General features: G+C 32.0%; 1 protein-coding gene across 3 annotated transcripts in view; it reads left to right on the top strand.

Annotated features, from left to right (window-relative positions):
• Positions 1-1686: 1686 nt before the first annotated feature.
• LOC106668017 (lysosomal-trafficking regulator) overlaps positions 1687-16578 on the top strand; it is a 41294-nt gene continuing 26402 nt past the window's right edge. For 2 of the 3 annotated variants that reach the window (XM_014396389.2, XM_014396388.2), the window contains exon 1: positions 1690-1969. In XM_014396389.2, coding sequence (XP_014251875.1) covers positions 1880-1969 — 90 coding nt within the window. In that variant the 5' untranslated portion in view covers positions 1690-1879. Of the gene's footprint in view, positions 1970-16578 lie in introns of all 3 variants that reach the window. The other variant, XM_014396390.2, reaches the window with a different exon arrangement.

Raw genomic sequence — 16578 nt, 5'->3', positions numbered from 1 at the left:
AATACACAAGGCCGTGGTATAATTTTTTCCCTCCAAACTTTTATCGTTCGAACAAACTCTGCCAAAAAACTTAAACTATGCAATGAGTAAAAAAAAATTCAAATATTCTTTAGATTAAAAAAAAACTGTATAGTCCGGAACGATTTAAAAATACAACAAGGTGTGAAGTGGTAAAAAAAGCTATCGCTCCTTTGGTTTTTATTTATTGAAAGTTCAACTTGGTGGGAAGAGTTCAAGTTTTTTTGTTCATGTCTCATTATTTATTTTTATTGGAACCAGAGAAATTTTAGTTTTCATGGTGTGATGTTAAAAAAACTCTCAACCTTTGTTTTTTCTTTTTTTATTGTGAAAGTTCATCTTGGTGGAAGTTCAGAATTTCCTGCCTAACAATAATTATTGCTTACAATTTATTTTTATTAGAAAGATGATTTTTATTCTTTTATTCTGAAAGTTCAACCTGAAGTGAAAAGCTGAGGTATTTTTATCTTTGTTCATGTCTTTTTTTTAAAATTAATATTTATTGTAACTGGAGAAATTTTAGATTTTTCAAGGTGTTAAGATGTTAAAAAAGCTCATATCATTTGGTTTTTTATTGAGATAGTTCACCTTGGTGTAGGAGCTCAGATTTCATGCCTAATTATTATTATTATTATTGACGATTTATCTTTATTAGAAAGATTTTTTAATATTTTTTTATTGTGAAATATCAATTTGAAGGGAAGAGGTGAGGTTTTTTGGGCTTTGTTCATGTCTAATTTTTTTATATTAATTTTTATTGTAACTGGAAAAATTTTAGACTTTTCAAGATGTGAAGATGTTAAAAAAAGCTCCATCCTTTGGTTTTTTTATTGTGTTAGTTCAAGTTTGTCTAACAAGCTAAATTATTATTATAATTGTGGATGTTCAACTTGGTAGAAAGTGCTCAGATTTGTTCATGGCTAATTACTATTTTGTTTTATTTATTTTTAATTGTGCATGTTCAATTTGTTGCCTAGGGCTCAGGTTTGTTTATGTCTAATTATTATTGTGAAAGTTCAACTTAGTGGGCAAAGCTGTTTTTTTCACGCAATTTTTTTAAAATTTTTCAGGGAAACTGAACTTTTTGATGTGTGAAGATGTGAAAGAAAGATTTTTTTAAAATTTTATTATTATTTTTCAATTGTGAAAGTTCAATTTGGAAGAACTCAAGTTTTTTTATGCCTAATTATTTTTAAAATTAATTTTTATTAGAAAGAGTATTTTTTAATTATTATTTTATTGTAAAAGTTGAACTAAGTATTGCTCAGCCTTTGAAATCATATTTTCATGTGTGTGTCTGCTATGCTAGGAATGTAATTAATTGCTTTTTTTCCATTCTTAGGTAAAAAGTACTGAAATAAATAAACTTTGTACTATAAAAGTTAATAAATAAGTATCAAAATGAATAATGTACTGATGAAAAATAAAATGGCGATTTTGAATGTAATTACCAAAAAGTTTTAGAAGTATTGTGCAACCTTTGAATTTGATATTTTCATACTTAATTTAATATATTTTAATAAATAAACCAAAGAAGTTTGGTAAATAATTAAACATTATGTGTTTTTATATTTTTGCTGTCGTCCAGATTGAGAATAGGAAGGTTGGCAGCGTTGGAGCTGAGTAACAGTCAACGTAACTTCCCCATATTCCGTTATCAGCTTATCACATTCACAGTCTCATTCCTTCCTTTGGCCAGTGGAGACACTTTCCTCTCGGCCCGTTTCGTTCCTATTTGCGATTACATAACAGAACGGTGGACTCTGCGTTCTTCGAAAATTCCAAACTCGGACCGATTTCATAAAAGTCGATAATTAAAATTCTATAATTATTTATAAACGAGTTATGACTTTTAACATCTATGGGTGATAAAAGTATTGCGAGTAAGGCGTCAACGAAGATTCATCTATTTTGGGAGTCGTTCACCAAAGCTGAAAGCAACTCGTACGAGGTATTTGGCCCTTTTTTTTAAGAAAAAAAGAAAGATAAAAATCATGAGCGAGTCTCTAAATGTTTCTCCAAAACTAATTATGAACAAAAATAATCAATTATAAACAAATTAACACATATTTAAAAAAATTGTTAGAGTAGAACTTCCTGCCTTATCTAGCAACTTCCATGTTTACCCCATTGTCTGGTATAATTTTGCTAACGTTGTTATTTAAAAAAAATCAAATTTGAATTTTGTAATAAATTGTTTTTTTAAGTCGAGTTAAAAAGTTCAATTTTACACAGAAAAAAGACGAAATCTTGCCATTGTTGAATGAGGGATTTGCAACATCCTGACAAGTTAGGACAACGCAGGCCGGATCGGATAAATGTCTTAACGTTTGACCCGTTAAATAAATATTTTCTTTACATTCAGGGGGAATTTCCGTTAAATCAAGACAACTATGGACAACAAAATAGACAAACAAATCGATAATAATTAGAGTAAATAAATCAAAATTGAAAAAAATTGATTTCGTGCCAGTTGTAATGTCGCATTTCAGGTTGAAAAGTAAAAGAAAAAAAAATTTGAACAAATTTTGACACGGATTTTTAGGATCAAATAGTCCAAATAAAAAAAAGTAAATAATCTCTAATGGTTTGTCAAAAATGTCCAAAGAAGAAAGTACGGAAACGGCGAGATCATACGGACCAAAATCAAAAAATAATTTTATTGAAATGAATTTTCAGAGCCTCGTAACACAGATTGTTAAAAAAAGAAAGAAATATTCAATTTAACTAGATAATTTATTTAAATTTACAATTACAGTTAAAGGCCGAAATGCAACTGTTGATTGATTTCATCAATAAAAATAAAATTGTATTTTATTTTTTGTTTGTTAATTTAAATATCTAAAGGATAAGTTGCAGTTTTTCCGCTTTTCATGTTTGCTATCGTTTGATTCATGATGTAGAGCGAGGCCAGACGGACCATTGTTGATCGAGGGAAAACTCATTTTTATATTCTTCTCAACAAAATTTGTCAAAGAAAAACTTTTATCAAATCGAATTGAACGTTTTTGAAACCAAAAAGAACTATTCATAAATGAAATTAAAATGGACTTTTTCTAAATAAAATTCTCAAATAAAAAAAATAAAAAATCGAATTGAATTGTTAAAAAGAAAATTGAATTTTTAATAAATTGAATTGAACTTTTTCAAACTAAATTTAACTTTTGTCAAAAGAAAATCAACTTTTGAACTATCAACCCGAATTAAACTTTTTCAAATCAAAATGAAGTTTTTTTTTTAAATTTTCAATCAATTAAATTGAACTTCTTTTTTCAAAACAAAATAATCTTTTTTCAAACGGAATTATATTTTTTCAAAACCAATTTCTAATTTTTCGAATCAAAGTGAACTCTTTCAAATCAAAAAGAACTTTTCCGAGTAAATTGTTTTTAATAAATTAAATTGATTTTTTTTGCAAAACAAAATCTTTTATCAAATTGAATTAAACTTTTTCAAATCAAAATTAACTTTTTTCGAACAAAGAATTTTTCGTGAATCAAATGGTACTTTTACCAAAACAAAACGACCTTTTTTCGAGCAAAATATATTTTTTTTAACCCATCAAATTGGACTTTTTCCTGAGTAAAATGAACTATCAAACCGAATTAAGCTTTTTCAAATCAAAATTAATTTTTTTCCCGACAAAATTGAGTTTTTAATAAATTAAATTACTTTTTTTTTCAAAACAAAATCAACTTTTATCAAACCGATTATATTTTTTCAAAACCGATTTCTAATTTTCCGAATCAGTGCACTTTTTCTAAAACAAAATTCACTCTTACCAAAAAAAATCAACAATTTTCAAATGGAATTATTCTTTTTTAGAAGCAATTTGTACTTTATGGATCAAAATGAATTTTACCGTACCAAAACGGACTTTTTTCAAACATAAATGAAAAAAACAAAACCTAATTGAAATTTTATCAAATCAAAAAGAACTTTTTCTAAACAAAATTGAATTAAAAAATCAAATTGAAATTTTCCCAAATACAAATGAACGATTCCCAAAAATGGACCATTGTTAAATGAAAATAAAATTGAATACCAAAAAGAATTCTTCGGTAATTCAATTAAAATGGACTTTTTCTAAACAATAGTCAAATAAAATTGTAAAAAATTGAACTTTTAAAAAGAAATCAAATTATACCGTTTCAAACCATATTGAAAATTTTCCACAACAAAACCAACTTGTCAAACCGAATTAAACTTTTTCAAATCAAAATGAACCTTATTCGAACAAAATTGAATTTTTAATTATTCAAATGGAACTTTACGAAATCAAAATAAACTTTTTTCAAGGAAAATTGGATTTTTAACCAAACGAATTAAACTTTTTCGAATCAAGATGGATTATTTTTCGACCAAATCGAATTTTTAATAGATTAAATTGAATTTTTTTGAAAACAAAATCAAATTTATCGAACCGAAATATATTTTTTCAAAACCAATTTCTACTTTTCTGAATCAAAATGAACTTTTCCATTGCTTGATGATAGCTTTTTTCAAATAGAATTGAACTTTACGCAACCAAATCATATTTTCTCTATCTGAATTACACTTTTTCTAAATCAATTTCTACTTCTCTGGAACAAAATGAATTTTACCAAATCAATACGAACTTTTTCAAACAAAATTTAAAAAAAATGAAATTGGACTTTTGTCAGATCAAAATGAACTTTTTCTAAACGAATTGAATTTTTAAAAAATTAAATTGAATTTTTTTCAAAACAAAACCAAATTTCTCAAAACAAAATATATTTTTTCAAAACCAATTTCGCATGGTTTATTTTTAGGAAAAGTTCATTTTGATTTGGAACAAGTTTAATTTGATGTGGAATAAGTTCGATTTGTTTTTAAAAAACTTCAATTTCGTTTGGGAAAAGTTAATTTTAGATTTGTTAAAAGTTCAATTTGATTTTTAATTTAGTTTGAAAAAATTAATTTTGTTTCGGTAAAATTCACTTACTCCAGAAAAGTAAAAATTTCTTTTGAAAAAGTATAACGGCTTGAAAAAATTGATTTTGTTTTGGTAACAGTTCACTTTGATTTGGAAAATTAAAAATCGGTTTTGAAAAAATATAATTCGGTTTGAGAAAAGTTGATTTTGATTTGGAAAAAACTTCAATTTAATTGATTAAAAATTCATTATTGTTCGAAAAAAGTTCGATTCGATTTGAAAAAGTTTAATTCGGGATGGCAAAAGTTGATTTGGTTTTGGAAAAAGTTCAATTTGATTTTTTAACATTTTTATTTGAGCATTTTATTTAGAAAAATTCCATTTTAATTTTATTTACACATAGTTCATTTTGGTTTCGAAAACGTTCAATTTGATTTGATAAAAGTTTTTCTTTGACAAATTTTGTTGATAAGCATATAAAACTGATCTTTACCTCGATCAACAATGGTCCGTCTGGCCTGGCTGTACATCACAAATCAAAAGAACAAATATGAAAAGCGAACAAACTGAAACTTTTCCTTTAGTAGAAAGCTCACAATTTCGGCTTGTAAGTTTAAAAGCTTATATTAGTTTATATTAGTTAGTTATAAAATATTTGTATTAGTTTTACAACTTATGTTATTGTGTGCCTTTTGTAGACATTCTAGCCCTGAAAAGAAGAAATAAATCTTCGAAACGTCAGCTTGAAATCGATTTGTGTTTCTTACAACTTGTCCGAAAAAAATTATCCACATACTGATGGATGATATCCACGGTCATGAAATTTATAGTTTAATAGTTTAATTTGAATGGAAAAAGTTACATTTGAACTAGAAATTTTTTTAAAAATTATGCATGGATTGTAACACTTTTAGCTTCATTTAGTAATGAAGAGCATTTTTATAAATTGAACATATACTTTATTAAACGCATTTCAAGGAAGGTGAAAACGTATCTAAACTTATTGCAACGACGACACTTTTTTATCGTCATAAATAAATTAAAGTATTTATATCGAGTGCCAAGTAAGGATAAGAACTGAAAGGACGAAGCCTTTTTTTGACTTTTGATTTCGTAATTTAGATTTCATAATGAAACTTAAGAAAATCCTACAACTTTTCTATGACATCAGTGGATTCCATCAGTTATTGACGTTTCCTGACTTATTTCTGGCTAATCATCATCGTCAAAGCTGTGACGATGGCCCTGCTAGGGTGACCATCCTAGCTATCCCATGGACCATCAGGATACGGCTTGTTGGATAAAAAGTGAAAAGGAGGGCTGTTTTGAAGGAAAGAAAGATTCCTCATTGGTGCCCAGTATTCCTCGATGGATTTCCGGCAAATCATCGTGAGGATCTAAACCGTGATGATGATTACTTACGGTGGGCATCTTGGCCAACCCATGGAACCACAAGATATGGGTTAAAACAGGCTGAAACTACAAAAAATCCTATAACTTTTCCTTGACACCATATATCTTCCCAGCTATTGATGCTTCCTGGCAAGTTTCTGGGTAATCATCATAATCGTCAAAGCTGTGATGATGGCCCAAGTAAAGTGGCCATCTTTGCTAACCCGTGGGAACCTCAGGATAGGTCCTTGTTTGATAAAAATGTAAAGGAGGGCTGTTTTGAAGAAAAGAAAGCTACCTCATTGGTGCCCAGTATTTCTCGATGTATTTCTGATGAATCATCATGATGATCTAAACCGTGATGACTGACTTACGGTGGGCATCTTGGCCAACCCATGGAACCACAAGATATGGGTTAAAACAGGCTGAAACTACAAAAAATCCTAAAACTTTTCCATGACACCATATATCTTCCCAACTATTGATGCTTCCTGACAAGTTTCTGGGTAATCATCATAATCGTCAAAGTTGTGATGATGGCCCAAGTAAGGTGGCCATCTTGGCTAATCCGTGGAACCTCAGGATACGTCCTTGTTTGATAACAATGTAAATGAGGGCTGTTTTGAAGGAAAGAGAGATACCTCAATGGTGCCCAGTATCATTCCTCGATCGATTTCCGCCAAGACATCATGATGATCTAAACCGTGATGATGTCTGACTTATGGTGGGCCAACCCATGCAACCTCAAGATATGGGTAAAAACTTCATCAAAACCTATAATTCTTCCATGGTATCAGAGGATGCTATCAGCTATTGACCTTTCCTGACTGGTTTCGCCTCGGCGAGGGTAGGAGGAACACGATGACCTTTTACGACCCAAACTATAAATAGTCCATGCATTGAAAATACATTAATGAGAGCGAGGAAGTGGTATTTTTACTAGACAACTTGTACGTAGTCTTACTGGATATTGCACGTAGTTGTTACTTCTCATTTTTAAAAAAGATTTTAAAAGAAAATGTAGTAATACTTTGAGATAATTTTGTTGAAATTTCTTAAAATAGTCTTGGAATAAATACAGTTACTATAGTTAGTTATAATATTTCCATATGTCTGGAAGTTGTCTTACATTGTTACAATCTTTAAGTCGGCCGACAAATCTCTAGTATCTAATTATTGCCCATTATCCAAACCTTCAAATATAGGCAAACTGTTCGAATCATTATTATATAATAATATCAACCCTGGATTACGACACCTCGTAGTTGATGAGCCATTATTGAGTCATTAATCTACCACGTCAAACCTCCTCACCCTTCAATTTGCAATTGACCATTTAAAAGTAATTACCAATTGGACACAATCTAGCTAAAGCAATTGACCGAGGCAACCATGATCATTAAAGTGGTTTAAATCTTATCTTCTAATCGGAAACAGTTAGTGAAAATAAACAACTTCTTTTTAAAAGATTTCAATGCTACGAGGTGTACCATAAAGTGGACATCTCTTACTCATGCTACTTAATTATTAATGGTTTAAAATATTATATTGAAAATAAGAATTTCCTTCTTGATGGCGATGATTTGAGGCTTTCTAAAACCATCAACCCTTCAGGATAGTATTGATCTCCAGTCTGATCTGATCTCTACTCATGAATAGTGTCGACGGAATTCAATGCTGCATGTTAAGAAATGTAATGTTGTCGCACTCGTAAAACTTACCCCATCAATTTTGATTATGCTATAGAAAATGTTCCTTTGGCAAAACTCTCTGAAATTAAAGTTTTAGGTGTTATTTTCGTTTCAAATAAATCCTATCGAAATTTAATTAATTATACTTTTTATGTAAGGTCTTGGTTGAGATGAAAAAGTTAGTGTCACGAGCGGGATTCGAACCGATGACCTTCGGCTCAGTACGCCGCTGCTCTAAACGCTACTGTGGTACCTTTTTCTTCGCCCAAAAATTACCCAAGACATTATATGAAAAGTATAATTATTTAGATAATTATTACTGTCTATTATTGCTACTAAATAAATATATGCATTAAACTTTAATGTTCCCCAGCTCTCATCCCGGAAACATGATATATTCTTCATTCCGCCCATAAGACTAATTACATAAAAGAAAGTCCCATCAATAAGTTAATGTGTCCACACCTCTTATTCCAATGTAATATTAGCATTTTTTTAAATCAATTAAGTTCGCACTCAAGATATAAATGTTTAGATCAGTTTATGTTCTATTTTCGTATTCATTTCATGTATGTCTCATTATCGTCATGTAAACACACAGCTCTATTTGTTTAGTTATTTGCAAATTGTGTACTTTTAATAGCCTTTACCTGTAAAATCGGGGAAATAAACTGTGCACTAATCTAATATAATTAACAGTTCATTGAATGACCACTTCATTTATATGTCTTCATGTATTTTTATCAACTCGTTGAAACGCAACAGATGTTTACAACCGTTAAGAATAAAAAAAAATTTTCATCCACTCCGGTCAAGATAGGTACATTTTCCTGTGTACAATCCTCTATATTTTTGGGAGATTTCTCCGTGTAGTCTGACGGGTGATGAACCTGTAATCTGGTCGTTTCCGATTACCTGTGTACATTTTTGATGATACATTTTTGGTTGTAATAGGCCAAAAATCCGACCTTTGCCTCCTTGTTACTACAATGAAGTCTACAAGTACTTAATGTCTTTTTAAAGCTACTCGTGAACCTGTTCGCAATTATATCATGAGTAAGTTGAAGGGAAAATATAAATCCATTGAGTAGGTAACATTATTACATCCATCATAATTTTTTTGGAGCTCGTTTTATTTTCTAGCTTTGCATGGTTCTATATTACCTTACTGATCATATCTAACCGCTGCTTCAGAGTGAGGTGCGGCAACGAGTTTTTCGGATGTCAGGTCGGCAGCATTCTTGGCCCCATCCTGTATATCATATATACTGCTACCTATACATCCAGATACCATCGTTACCACTGCGGAAATTTGTCCTCTAACTCGAATCCTATCCAATCTACCTCCAAAATCCAAGGACACCTGGAGCTTATCGAAGACATGTGCAAAAAGGTGGAGGACAAGACTGAATGAAGATGTACTCTGCATTGCAATCTTGCCTTCAATGGTACACCAACAACTAAGAGATAACGATTTCCATTCATGTCAAATACTATAGGACAGATACCTAGAAAGCAGACTGACGTTGATTCCCCACAAAATCTTTGTGTATACAAAAATAAAAGAGTCAACAACTTAACAGACGAAGACTTCTAGAATCAAAAACTGTTTTGACCGTCTTGACTCAACTATATACAATTCAAGGCTATATACTGCTTACCATAGGTCACTCGAAAATCATACAATTATTGAGTAAGGTTAACGGCCAACTATTAAGCGTTAGCGATAAAAAGGTTAAAACGCCTTCGGGGAAAAAGTACTTTCAGGTAGTTACTCCTTGTGAATACAACTATAGTGCGGATGAGGACCATCGTAACATAGACTGCTATACACATGGTTCACTTATCAAAGGTAAAGGAAGCGGTGCTGGAATCCATATACCTAAATTAGGTATCAGCGTCTCCTCCCCTCTTGGCAATAACACCTCCGTTTTTCAGGCAGAAATCTGGGCCATTAATGTGTGTTGTGGAACACTTATGGAAAATAAAATCAAGGGAAAAGGTATTAGAATTTTTTCCGACAGTCAGGCTAGTCTTAGGTCATTACAAATAGATTTATCAACATCTAGACGGATGGAGGAAACTGTTGATCTTATCAATAGGATCACTTCCAGGTATGAGAATAGGGTAACCCTTATTTGGATACCCGCACATAAAGGACACTACGGCAATGAAGAGGCGGATAGCCTGGCCAAGGAAGGTTCAAATACTGCGTTTGTCGGGCCACAACCGGTATTACCTCACTCTATAAGCACAGCGAAAGAGAGTATCAAAAACTGGGGTATGAATTCCTTAGGGAATGGAATCTGTCCCCTGGACACAGGCAATCGAAGGAGTTTGTTAAGGAGATCAAACCAGTAGAATCGAAATGGCTATTCTCTAACTCAAGGAAGGGAATTAGGAAGCTCTTAGGTATCCTGACGGGCCATTGCCCACTGGGAAGACACCTCTTCGTAATGGGTATTCTACCAGACCCCTTTTGCCGATTTTTGTGAAATAAAAGAAGAAACGGCACGGCACTACCTCTCAGAGTGCGATAGGTACGTTAAGTCTAGATTCGAGACTTTTGAAGGAGAGGACATCACCAAATCCTTCCCCGAGATTAAATGGTCCAAAATCTTGGGGTTTGTGAACAAGTCCAAGAGGTTTATGCAGGACTCGTGAGCTGACCAAGTCCCGGACCCTTTAGGTACGAGTCTACCCAGGCATTTAACCCCTCGGGTCTTGGTCGCCCACCCTGCATAATATACTGCTTACCTACCTGCTACAATTTCGTCCTCTGCTCGAATCCTATCCAAACTACCTCCTACTTCCAAAAACACTTTGAGATTATCGAAAACTAGCGCAAAAAGTGGCAAGACTGAATGGAGAAAAACGACCTTACTACATTAACCCTAATCAAGACTTTACTGCGATCACTTTGGATATATGGAGTGGAACTGATGGGGTTTTGCCAAGCCATCAAAAATGCTCGGACAGATCGTGAAAGCTCCTTACTACGACACTAACCTCCCTATCCACAACGACCTCAACGTTGCTTGAACACAAACTGATACGTTCCAGATTCCAGAAGTTACAATCCAAGCTCTAGAATCATCCTAACCAAACTGCTCGAGTCTCTGCACATTCCCATTCTGAGAACCCGCCACGTCACTTTAATCGATGATAGAGACCTTCTTCCCTTTATCGCTGACACTAAGTACAAATATATGAATAATGCAAATAAAGTTAAAAAAATTTATACAACCTATAAACATTAGTGGTTACTGTAAAACATCAGATAAAAACATAATCACACTCACATAATTCGAGCAGTTTGGGATACTTCATGCTTCTAATTATTTAACAGGATATCTTTGGATGCAAGACCAAGATGCTCTCAAGCCAATAATGGAAAAATGGACTTGTTAGGATGGTTATAACAGAATGTTAGTGGAAGGAATTTTGATCATAATTAAAGAGGAAATGAAGAGATAAATGAGAAGTGGGATGAGGAATGTGGAAGTGCGACTAAAGGAAGAGATACCGACAATACCCGTTAAAAAAATGCTTTATGCTCGAAGGAACACATTCGAGAAAAAAATGGTCTTAACCTGTAGAAAATGGCCTCCTACCTTCTACGAGCTTGCAGAAGAGACTATGTAGAATGTAGAGATTTTATTATTATTTCGATATATAAATTGTGTTATTTTAGTGCCAGACAGTTAAGTTATAATATGACGACATTTCTATTGATATTATAGTTAACATTGTCTTAATTTATCTATACAGATGCAATGTTGTTCATCATAGTGACTAATTTAAAAAAAAAACTTGATAAAAATTATGCTTGGATATTTTTATTGGTTTAACTAACTCCAACTAATCGTTTAAATTGGCCTTAACAAAAGAAGTAAGAAATTTCCAATATTTTGTTATTTGTTTTCATTGTATTTTATAATACGTGTATAACAAAACTCGATGCTGTTTGTCGGATTAAAAAAAAAATAATATCCTTTAATCCTGTTGGGTTTGAAAGCTGATTCCCTTGTTTCAAAATTCTTTTGCGGTCTCTGGATATTCTCGATATCGTATTACATATTTTTAACTTTTCACATAAATTAAAAAAAGTCTTTGTAAATAAAACATCGCCCTGGAAGCCTGGAAATGAGGCATTTTCGTAAATCTATTGTCTTTATACGAAATTCCTGTTTTGTTTTATAACTGTTGTAATATGAATAAAGAATAAATAATGAAGCCATAAAAATTTTTGAAACCGTAAAAGTATAGCTAAAAAAAGAGAAATCCAATAAGCGCGAGGTATTGCATGTCATCCCGGGACGAGTTTTCATATTAAGTTACAAGAAAGAAATTATTAGCGCTTCTTTCTTAATTATTTTAATAAAACCATAAATAAAATATAACCCTGCAAATAGGAATTGCCCTCTCATAATTTATATTCACTCATCAGACTTTGTTCATACTCGATATTCTTCGGCGTGATTAGGGATAAACCCCTCCATTCACGCTAATAAATTACATTCACACATTCATTCTCTCTACTTCAGAATAATCGATATTCCTTGGGGTAAATGGAAGTAAGCCCCTCCGTTCACGCTAATAAATAACATTCACATACCAGACTTTGTTCACACTCAATATTCCTCGGCTTAATTAGGAATAAACTCCTCCATTCACGCTAATAAATTACATTCACACTCGATATTCCTCGGGTTAGTTGGTAATAAACCAATGTATAAACCAATCACTTCGTTTTCGTGTGCGGGAGCATGCAACATATAATTGTCCCTAAGAAAAACATGAATTCTCCAAATTCAATCCACATAATTGGTTGAAATTGCAATCGTTCTAATTGGAATGGCATATCTTTGGTAATATGGCTCTAACAATATTCGGAATTTTAATTAATTATACTTTTTTTCTAAAGTCTTGGTTGAGATGAAAAGCTAGTGTCACGAACGGGATTCGAACACACGTCCTTCTGCTAAATAATTCTTCTAAATAAATGCTACAACCACTTGAGCAGCTATCACTTCTTTGATCCACTCGGACACCAACACCTCATCTCAACCTACAGCCTTTCCAATTTCCCCTCTTTTTGCCATATTTTCAAATATCGTGTAATCAGGATTGGATTTTTTTGCGACTTATGAAGTGGCCACGGGGTTAGCGAATGGTTCGAAAGGTATTTAGCCGAAGGTGGTGGGTTCGAATCCCGTTCGTGACATTAGCTTTTTCATCTCAACAAAGACCTTAGACAAAAAGTATAGTTAAGTAACACGGTCAATTATTGATAGCCATTCACGCTAATAAATTATATCCACACATTCATTCACTCTACCTCAGAATACTCGATATTCCTCGGAGTAAATGGAGATAAGCCCGTCTATTCACGCTAATAAATTACATTCATACACCAGACTTCGTCCAAACTCGATATTCGTCAGGGTAATTGGGAATAAACCCCTCCAATCACGCTAATAAATTTCATTCCTACAGTAGATTTCGTTCACACTCGATATTCCTCCGGGTAATTGGGAATAAACCCCTCCATTCACGCTAATAAATTACATTCATACTTCAGACTTTGTTCATACTGTATATTCTTCGACGCAATGACGCATAAACTCCGCCATTCACGCTAATTAATTACATTCACACACTAGATTTTGTTCACACTCATTATTCTCGGGGTAATTAGGGATAAACACCTTCATTCACGCTAATAAATTACAATCGCACTCCAGACTAAGTTCACACTTGATATTCCTCAACGTAATTCAGGATTTTACCAAAAATCTTTCCAAGCAGGCATTTAACAGACGTGATTTATGCCAGAGGTGGAAATACTTGCTTTTATAGGAGCTAAAAAAAATTTTTTAAAATATTATTTTATATATTACTTTTATATTATTTATTTATTTTTATTTTTTCTTTACCCAAATTTTTTTTAAGAATGAAGTTATAAGCATTTGCTTTTTAAGTGTGTTATTGTTACAACCAAACCTATTTTTGGTATGCAAAATATAAATAAACCTAAATACATTAAAATTTAAGGGTGATGCGTTGAATTTGCCCGTTAGTGTATTTCCTTTATCTACTTTTAAAATGACATTGTGGTTACTTTTTAATTTCGTATCAATAGATCTAATGTTCATGGGTTATTTAATTTTTTGACATTTAGATTTATCAAGAAAGATAATTTTTAAGATTTTATCTCGCCTAGTTTTTCATGTATTTGTCTGTCGTTTGGGTCATGCATGAAATCAACCATTTCGTCTCGATGTTGTGAAGATTTTTTTTTTCCAATTGTCTTTCTCTTGGGTGTGAAGGAAGAAAGAAAGAAAGAACAATCTGTCAAAGAGTAAGTGTTTCACAGCATAAACCTTAAAGTAATAGTTGCTTTCCGGGTTGTCAATTTTTAGTGGTATAAGTTAAAGTGCGATTAAAACTTTTTTTGTTAGCCTTTTTACATTATAGGTTTGTGATTTAATTTATATCGCATGAGGACGCCAAAACTTATCAACATTTATTTAAAGAAAACCGAGATAAGATGTGTTGGGAATATTTCAGAACCGGATTTGTGTAAAATATGTGCAACTTTTGGGATTTTTTCAATAAATTCCCAGTAATTATGTAAAGATTTATATGTGAATTGTTTCATCACTTTTTTTAATTAATAATTTCAACGCTCAAAAGAGAAAAGCGCAATAGAAAATATTTATCTCTTTAGGTCGAAGATGGAATCGCTCAATTGAAACAGACGATTATTCAATTAGGTCTTGAGCCATCTAATTAGATATTTTCGCGTCCATCCTTATCTCGATCTAATAAATAGATAATGCAATCGCAACATTCGCAATTAGTCAAAGATTAACACGTGTTTTTTTTCATGCTTCATTCACCGTATGTAGACTACTACGGGCCAATAAACCCATTAACAGATTATCTTGGATTATGAATTTTATATTGTATGAAAAAAAAAAACCTGACAAACACCCTGACGTATGTTGTGTTTTAATAAATGTTATGATTAGGATTATTTTAATAAAAAATTGAAAAACAAAAACTGGTTTTGACTGCATTATCCATGCTTTTTATAGCAGTTCATTAGTTTAATATAATCTATCTTGGCTATTAACTGCCCATTTTTTTAAAAACTTATTTATTTACATAAATTGTTGCGCTTAAGTAAATTTTTTAAAATTTTAAAAACAAAACATAAAAAAAAGAAGAAAAAGAGAAATTACTCGTTAGTAGTCACTCCTATATATTAGTGTTAATTGGTCCAAATATATTATATATTAGTGTTAATCACTTTCACTGTCACTTAGGAGGTCGCGAGCCCAGTGATGCTTCAGACTTCTGGGAAGATTACGTGGAAGGGTGCGGGATGAAAGGTTTCTGAGGGTTTGTGTGACTGGATAAATGTTTGTGAAACTTTTCTATGAGTTTTATTGGATAAATTAAGGTCATTGCGGTAGGACTGGATGGTTTGGAGGATTTTGGATTGTAGGGATTGGATGCATTGGGATGGAACATTTTGTCGAACCCCAAAGTTGTCCATATGGATCTCAAAAAAGTAATATAAATGAGCTGTTCGTTTTGTAAAGTCAATTTGGATCGTTTGTCCAGCAATCTTTTAAGAAGTCTGAAGTGACTGTTTAGTTCTTGTCTTTTGAGTCGTATGTGTGAATTCCATGTCATTCGTTTGTCAATATATAGCCCAAGGCATTGAGTTAACAATTTTTTTAAACATTTTTAAGTGTTTGCACCAATGCAATAACAAATTATAAAGCTATTATTTTTTGATCGGTTCAGTATCTATAACGGCCCTCAAGATATAACACAAAGATTTCTTTAAGAGATAGGACTGAAATATGCATTTATATATTTTCTGATAGTCTGCAAGAAATCTTTGACGGCTTGACGTTAGATTTTTATTGTTTAAAATTAGTTTAGAAATCCTGTTAATTTCCATCTTGTCTGTTATGGGTTTCTATGTATTTATGAACTCTATAAGGGCTGAAAATATAAACTGGGTAATTTGTTTGGGTTTTGATCAAAGGAGAGCTTTAACAAGAAAGAAAATGCAATTGCAGTAAGAAAACTGCGTCTGATTTTTATCATTATCATTAACCCACACCCACACACCATTAGAATGGAAGCTATCTGAAATGAATCATTGCTCCTAATTAATGACTGGGCAAAGAAAAATAAAATCGCCTTTAACTCGTTCAAGTCTAATGTTCTGGTTTTCAAGAGGAAAGGTGAGCTAGAAGAGGTAGTGTATTTGAATGGTGAAAAATTAGGACTAGTGAAGGAACTCATTATAGCCTTCAACAGCCATATCGAACGAATATGTCAGAAAAGTTTGCAGATTATAAATATTTTTCTCTGCCAGCAGGGCCTTGCTGGTGTTCTCTCACAAATTGAATAAAGTTGCCATTTGTGGCAATAAATAATTTGTTAATAGTTTCTATTAAGCTTATATTTTGTATCTTAATGCGCTATGTACCAAATTTACTTTTAACTTTGCACTTGGCATGCTGCTTATAAATTTTATACCTATTTCTTAAT

This window comes from Cimex lectularius, unplaced genomic scaffold (assembly GCF_000648675.2).
Source record: "Cimex lectularius strain Harlan isolate CLEC.00 unplaced genomic scaffold, Clec_2.1 scaffold88, whole genome shotgun sequence".
In the NCBI taxonomy this organism is placed as follows: domain Eukaryota; kingdom Metazoa; phylum Arthropoda; class Insecta; order Hemiptera; family Cimicidae; genus Cimex; species Cimex lectularius.
The sequence above is the reverse complement of the archived record's forward strand: the minus strand, read 5'-3'. Positions and strand labels throughout refer to the sequence as shown.